The sequence below is a fragment of the Mobula birostris genome, chromosome 17, assembly GCF_030028105.1.
Source record: "Mobula birostris isolate sMobBir1 chromosome 17, sMobBir1.hap1, whole genome shotgun sequence".
Classification (NCBI taxonomy): domain Eukaryota; kingdom Metazoa; phylum Chordata; class Chondrichthyes; order Myliobatiformes; family Myliobatidae; genus Mobula; species Mobula birostris.
The window spans coordinates 25,950,389-25,958,335 of NC_092386.1; the positions used below are offsets into that span (position 1 = coordinate 25,950,389).

Genomic DNA, 7,947 nt, shown 5'->3' on the forward strand with positions numbered 1-7,947 from the left:
GGCCGGTCCACAAGAATATTGTCAATATGAAACCGGTCCGCAGTGCGAAAAAGGTTGGGTAACCCTGTCCTACAAGGACAGGAAAGCTGCGTGAGAGTCTATAAAGTAGAAAAGTTGGGGCAGTTCCATTCTCTCGACCTTGGAAATCGAGGTCCAGTGGTACGAGTAGGCGTCACAACTGGAGTCTTCCCTGGTTGCAGTGGATGACCGTGAATCCTTTTGTGCCTCATCATGCCCTTTGCTCTCCACAGTGTTGCAAACACGCTTTCCTGGCCATGGGATCTCACCCGCCAGTCCAGCAGAACTGACTTCGCAAGCTAGGACAGGCATGTCCCTGTCTCACTGGGCATACGAGACCTGCCGGCTATCCTCAGCTGGTTTAGCCGGCCTGTCATAGCGCTGCACCAGGGTGCATGCAAACAGCTACTTGGAGCCACACATGATAGCTGAGTGTCTGGTAGGGACCAGACAGGGTTCTGCCCCAAAACCCCACACATACAGTATCTTCAAATACACCAATACCATAACAACTATCCCAATTGGTTAATAGCACCCTCTTATCACACTCAAAACCAAAACAAGCTGCTAGCGCAAACTTTCTCAGCGTTTAACACAACAAAGCCGCATTCCCCAGATTAACATAACAAAGACGCCATTTTAATTAGCCTCCGCAGTAACATAGAAGTCGAAACCCTCTCACACACATGACAGAGCAGGAAGGATTAAAGAGGGAGTGATGGCGTTATTAGTCGGAAAATATCAGGCAGCGGTCAGTCAAGACAGACTGGAGAACTCATATAGCGATGCTTCATGGGTGTAACTGAGGAATAAAAAGATACAACCAGGTTAATGGGGCTATATTATAGACCACCCTACAGTCCACAGGATTTAGAGGAACCAATTTGCAGAAAGGTCACAGATTGTTGCAAGAAACAAAAGTTGTTATAGTGGATGATTTTAACTTTCCACATATTGACTGCGATTCCCTTACTATAAAAGGACTAGATGGGGTAGAGTTTCTCAAACACGTTCAGCAAAGTTTCCTTAAACAGTACATAGAAGTCCCAACAAGAGAGAGGGTGCAATACTTTATCTCTATTAAGGAATGAGGCAGGGCAGGTGACAGAAGTTTATGTAGGGGAGCATTTTCATCCAGTGATCATAATGCCATTAGTTTCAAAAGTAAATATGGAAAGAGATAGGACTACTCCGCAGGGTGAGATTCTAAATTGAAGGCAGGCCAATTTTGATGGTGTCAGAAAGGATCTGGCAAGTGTGGTTAAGGACAGGCTGTTTTTTTGACAAAGGTGTACTTGGCAAGTTGGAGGCCTTCAAAAGTGAATTTTTGAGAACACAAAGATTGAATGTGCCTGTCAGAATAAAAGGTAAAGATAACAGAGTTAGGAAGCCTTGGTTTTCAAGAAATATTGAGGCTCTGGTTAAGGAAAAGCAGGAGGTGCAAAGCAGGTATAGGCAGGTAGGAACAAATGAGGTACTGACAGAGTATAAAAAATCCAAGAGAACACTTAAGAATGGAATCAGGAGGGCTAAAAAAGGCAGGAGATTACCCTCGCAGAAAAGGTGAAGGAGAACCCCAAGGGATTCTATAGATGTGTTAAGAACAAAAGATTGCAAGGGACAAGATTGGTCCTCTGGAAGATCAGAGTGGTAATCTATGCGGGGAGCTAAATGAGATAAGGGAGATCTTAAATGGATTTTTGCATCTGTATTTGCTCAGGAGATGGTTACTGAGATTAGAAGTAAGGTAAAACGGCATCAGTTTCATGGACTCTATACAGATTACAGAGGAAAAGGAGGAGATGTTTGCCGTCTTGAGGCAAATCGGATGGATAAAAGCCCAGGACGGGACAAGGTGTCCCCTCAGAACCTGTGGGAGGCAAGTGCAGAAATTGCAGGGGCTCTAGCAGAGATATTTAAATCTTCCTTAGTGACAGGTAAGGTACCAGAGGAATGGAGGAAACTAATGTTCCTCTGTTTAAAAGGTTTTAAAAATAAACCAGAAAATTATAGGCCTGTGGGCCTGACATCAGTAGTGTGAAAGTTATGGGAAAGTATTGTAAGGGACTGGATATGAGTATTTGGATAGACAAGGACTGATTAGGGATAGTCAGCATAACTTTGTGTGTAGTAGGTCATATCTAACCAATCTTACACAGTTTTTCGAGGAAGTTACCAGGAAAATCGATGAAGGCAAGGCAGTGGATGTTGTCTACATGGACTTTAGCAAGGCATTTGACAAGGTCCCGCATGGGAGGTTGGTCAAGTAAGTTCAGTCACTTGGGATATGTAACTGGATTACACATCGGCTTTGTGGGAGAAGCCAAAGAGTGCTAGCTGATGGCTGACTAGTGGAGTGCCACAGGGATACAGGGATTGGTGCTGGGTCTGTTATTATTTGCCATCTATATCAATGATCTGAATGATAATGTGATTAACTGGATCAGCAAATTTACAGATGACACCAAGATTGGAGTACAGTGCAGGGGTCCCCAACCTTTTTTGCACGGCAACAATATTCTTGCGGACAGGCCGACTGGGGGGGGGGGGGGGGTGGAGGGGTGATCACAACTGGAATACAGGTGCTAAGTCAACTGTAAATCACTTATCAGTGACTAATACACTCAATTTTGTTTCTCAAAGGGTTTATCTAACAAATTTAATATTAAACACACAGCACGTATTTTCCTCGCATGAATATAGTGATAAGTCAATTATAAGTCATAAGGGGTTCCTTATGTCCAGTCTATTCCGCAATTTAGTTTTTGTTGCATTCATTGCAGAAAACTCTGCTTCACAGCGATATGATGTTGGAAATGGAAGCAACGTTTTCAGTGCTTTCGTGGCTATCTCAGGATATTCAGCCTTGACTTTGATCCAGAATGCCAGCAGAGATGTTATGTCAAACATACTTTTCAGCTCACTGTCATTTTCAAGCTTGAGGAGTTAATCTTCTTCCCGCGCTGACATGGATGATTCACTGGGGACAGTCGCAAATGGGTCACAGACCCATTGCTTTGCACATTTTGGGTCATTTGTGGTTGGGAAGTAACGCTTGAATTCTGTCGACAGCGAAGATAGGTGATCGCGCACCATCTGTGAGCCTCAGTCTCTCCCAAATTCCCAGCTAATGTTGGGAACATGTCAAATATGCCTGTCCACTCTCCATCCCCACAGTTCCAGTTTGGCTGTGAAAGCAGACACTTTATCTGCCAACTTGAAGACAGTTGTCATTCTCCCATGAAGTGACAAATTGAGTTCATTGAGCAGGTTGAAGATGTCACACAGATAAGCAAGTTTTGCTTCTACTCGTCGTCACTGAAGTGTGCTGCCAGTGGTGACTTTTTTTCCTGAAAGAAATCTCTGTAGCTGCTTTCTTAACTCAAAAACCCTGGCCAGGGCTCTCCCCCTTGATAGCCACCTGAATTCAGTGTGTAAGAGAAGGCATTTGTGCTCTGAATCCGTTTCCTCGCAAAGCTGCTCAAATAGACGTGAGTTAAGGGCTTTTGCTTTGATGTGATTGATAACATCAACAACGTCACTCAATACACTAAGATCAGGTGACATTTTTCGGCTAGCCAGCATTTCCCTGTGTGTGACATAGTGCGTAGACTGGCATTCAGGAGCAACCTCTCTGACTCGGGTAGTGAAACCAGACTCATTAAGCCGTTCCAACAGCTGTGCTTCGATGTCCTCCACTATGTCGTTGACTCTCCTTGCAACTGTGGTAGCTGAAAGAGAAACCTGTGCCATCTTGTTAGCTGCAGCTTCTCCCAACGGTTCATGGCACGTCCTTGGCAGCAGGCAGAATCAATTCTTCACCAACAGTGAAAGGCTTCTTAGCCTTAGCAATACTGCTAGCCGTTAAGTACGACACTCTCAGAGCAGCAGCATTTGTGGAGGTGCTGGCTCTCAGCACTTGCTTCTGTCCCGCTTACTCACGTTTTTTCCGCTCAAAAAACTCAGCCGGTTTGTCTTTAGTGCAGGGTGCTTGGAATCAAGGTGCCGAAGCAGATTTGAGGGCTTCATTGCCTCATTAGATAGCTTGTCTCCACATATCACACACATGGGGCTTGGAGCGTGCGAGTCACAATAAAGCCATATTTTATGTATGACTTGTTGTATTTTCTGTTGAAGGAAGCTTTCTTTTTTTTGCAGTCTCAGCCTCAGCTGTCTCTGCGTTATCATCATCGTTAGGCCTTTTATGTCCCCTACCACCTCTTACAAAGAAACTCTCAAGCGATGTTTGTTTTTTACTCATCGAGTAGTTGTAGGTTAATGTCCTCTCATGGGTAACGACCTCGCGTGCGTTCAAGTTCAACGGTGTGTGACAGGGAATGAGGAAAGGTGCAGTTGACTCATATTGTTTCCTCACAGTCCGGTAGCACATGCTTTGCAGCCCGGTGGTTGGGGACCACTGGTATAGTGGACAGCAAAGACGAGGATCGGAGCTTACAACGGGATCTGGACCAGCTGGAAATACTGATTAAAAAATAGCAGATGGAATTTAATGCAAACAAGTGCAAGGTGTTGCAATTCAATAGGAACAACCAAGGTACATCTTACATAGTGTAAGGAAGGGCACTAAGGAGTGTGGGTGAACAAAACGATCTGGGAATACAGGTCCATAATTCATTGAAAGTAGCATCACAGGGAGATAGGGTTGTAAAGAAAGCTTTTGGCACATTGGCCTTCATAAATCAAAACACTAAGTACAGGAGATGGGATGTCATGTTGAAGTTGTATAACACATTGGTGAACCCTAATTTGGAGTACTGTATGCAGTTTTGGCCACTTACCTACAGGAAATAGGTAAAAAGTCGGGAGGAGAAGATGGCGGTGTGACGCAGCTCACAGTGGCCACTCCGGTGGTAATGTCCGTTATCTGCCAAGTAGGGTGCCGTGCACAATCCTGATTTGATGGAGACAGACGTGAGAGCATGGAGGAACATCTGGTGAAACTTCTGAAACGCCTGCTTTGCTACCGCTGCTACTGTGTGATCCAGAATCTCCGGAGGGGAAGGCCCCGAGTCCTCGGCTTTGCTTGTTGCTCAGCGGCTGGGGCGGGGTCAAAGCGCTCGGCAAAGGACGGTGCTCGGTGTCAGAGGCTTGAAGTTTTTGGACGGACTCAGTCGGCTGCGGTCGGGTGCTTCCGATGGTGCGGCATCGGCAAGTTTGTGGCGCTTGGAGGTTCATGGCAGGGAGAGTTTCTCCCTTCTGCCCTCTGCGTGAAATGATGGAGCTATCAGGACTTGAGACTTTTTTTTTACCGTGCCCATGGTCTGCTCTTTATCAAATTACGGTATTGCTTTGCACTGTTGTAACTATATGTTATAATTATGTAGTTTTGTCAGTTTTAGTCTTGGTTTGTCCTGTGTTTCTGTGATATCACTCTGGAGGAATATTGTATCATTTTTAATGCATGCATTTCTAAATGACAATAAACGAGGACTGAGTGTCCTCATAATCTAATCTAAAAAAAGGTTGAAAGAGTACAGAGAAAATGTGCAAGGATGTTGCTGGGACTGGAGGACCTGAGTTATAGGGAAAGATTGAATAGTTTAGGACCTCATTTTTTGGAACAAAGAAGATTGAGGAGAAATTTGATAAAGGTGTACAAAATTATGAGGTGTATAAATAGCACCAATGCACCACGCTTCTTCCACTGAGGTTTGGTAGAATTAGAGGTCATGGGTTAAGGGTGAAAGATGAAAAGTTTAAGGGAAACACGAAAGGAAAATTCTTCATCCAGAGCGTTGAGAGAGTGTGAAATGAGCTGCTAGTCCAAGTGATACATGCAAGCTTACTTTCAACATAATAAGCTTGGATAGGTTCATAGATGGCAGGGGTATGGAGGTCATTTATCCAGGTGCAGGTCAATCGAAGTAGATGGGCCAAAAGGTCTGTTTCTGAGCTGTACTTTTCTATCACTATGACAAAAATCACTGTTTTTTTTTAATAAAGAACACAAACACACGCAACCAACGCTATTAAAAACCGTTCTCTCCGAGCAATCAATGTATCCCAAATAAACGAAGGGAATCTGGATATTTTCTCGATTAGCTTTGGATCTTTACAAAATATCCCAAATAAGCAGCTGCCCTGATTAACCGATGGCCCAATTAACCAGATTCCACTGTATATAGAAAGTGAGCTTAAACACAAGGAATTCTGCAGATGCTGGAAATTCAAGTAACACACATCAAAGTTGCTGGTGAACGCAGCAGGCCAGGCAGCATCTCTAGGAACAGGTACAGTTGACGTTTCGGGCCGAGACCCTTCGTCAGGACTAACTGAAGGAAGAGTTAGTAAGAGATTTGAAAGTGGGTGGGGGAGGGGGAGATCCAAAATGATAGAGGAGAAGACAGGAGGGGGAGGGATGGAGCCAAGAGCTGGACAGTTGATTGGCAAAAGGGATATGAGAGGATCATGGGACAGGAGGCCCAGGGAGAAGGAAAAGGGGGAGGGGGGAAAAAACCCAGAGGATGGGCAAGGGGTATAGTGAGAGAGACAGAGGGAGAAAAAGGAGAGAGAGAGAAAGAATGTGTGTATATAAATAAATAACAGATGGGGTACGAGGGGGAGGTGTGGCATTAGCGGAAGTTAGAGAAGTCAGTGTTCATGCCATCAGGTTGGAGGCAACTCAGACGGAATATAAGGTGTTGTTCCTCCAACCTGAGTGTGGCTTCATCTTTACAGTAGAGGTGCCATCTTTACAGCAGAGAAAGTGAGCTGCCATCTTAGCGAATGATGGAGCAGACGAGGAGCAATATTCTGTATGTCTGCTTTTACTCAACATCTATAAAAAGTGAATAAAACTTACAGCATATAAATAATTGTGTATCTGTGATCACGTAGTGGTACAGATGTCAGAGGACAAATCTACGAACTGGCCAAAGAACCAAAGGCTTCAACAAAAAGTGAAAAAGAAACACGTACAACACGCTGGAGGAACAGTTGTTTCCACGGATGCTGCCCGACCTGCTGAGTTCCTCCAGCGTGTTGTGCGTGTTGCTTTGACCTCAGCATCTGCACAGTATTTTGTGTTAAAAGTAAAAAAAAGTACGCTATTGCAATCGACTCTTAGCACGCTACTCTAAACGATGATTGTAGCAGAGTCACTAATCATTTCCAAGGACGGAAATGGATGGGTCTACCGAAAGGTATATCACGGGTATTTTTATTATTACAAAATAATCTGGCGAATCGCAATTTTGTTAAATTACAGCGTTGATATGTAGCAATTTTACAGACTTGAACTGAAATTTACGCGATATCGTGATATTTCTGCATATACAGTAAATGCACGAACAGTTGACTGAGGTTTCACTTGTGCGAAAGGCAAACCCCGTTTATTTAAAATCATGTTTTGTTTTCTGTATAATTTTAAATTCAAAATTATGAATTACAGGAAGGGTACTATTACTGTATGGTCCACGCCCTGCAGCTTCCCTCTGCAATTGCCCAAACCAGCAGATGACAGCCCGTTAACTGCCTGCGAATGCTCCATGTGTTCATCATCACCCAAATCTCAGCCTGAGGGACAACTGCTTACTAGCGGTGGCAGTAGGAGAGAGGCATCTCCCACTCCCGCTACACCGTGTCCCCTGCCCGTCCCGACCCGTCTGAAGCAGCCCGGACGCGGGGCTGCAGCAGAGTGGGTGGGGCGAAACTCAAGGATCATCTGGGCCCTCGCTTCAATCTACCTCCGCCAGTGGCTCCCGCCATCGTGCATCAGGGCCCTGCCATACCTGCTGGTCTCCAGCGAGCAGTACCTCTCGGGTAAGATCTTCAGGCATCGCTCGAAGAAGCCGACGTGCCTGTCCCTGAGAAACTCCAAATGCTCTCCAGCCGCCGTCTCTTCGGCCATGTTAGATCGCCATGGACACGCCCCGCCCCCTCCCGGCTACAACCGACCAACCAGCGAGA

At 45.2% G+C, this 7,947-nt stretch overlaps 1 protein-coding gene across 2 annotated transcripts in view; it reads right to left on the reverse strand.

The window, feature by feature from the left end:
- Positions 1-7,947, reverse strand: part of pggt1b (protein geranylgeranyltransferase type I, beta subunit) — a 73,061-nt gene that overhangs the window by 62,119 nt on the left and 2,995 nt on the right. Inside the window, exon 1 of one of the 2 annotated variants that reach the window (XM_072281409.1) lies at positions 7,770-7,911. The exons of the other annotated variant lie outside the window; for it this stretch is intronic. Within the exon in view, the coding sequence (XP_072137510.1) occupies positions 7,770-7,888 (119 nt within the window). The 5' untranslated portion in view covers positions 7,889-7,911. Of the gene's footprint in view, positions 1-7,769; positions 7,912-7,947 lie in introns of those variants that run through there. 2 annotated transcript variants of the gene reach the window in all.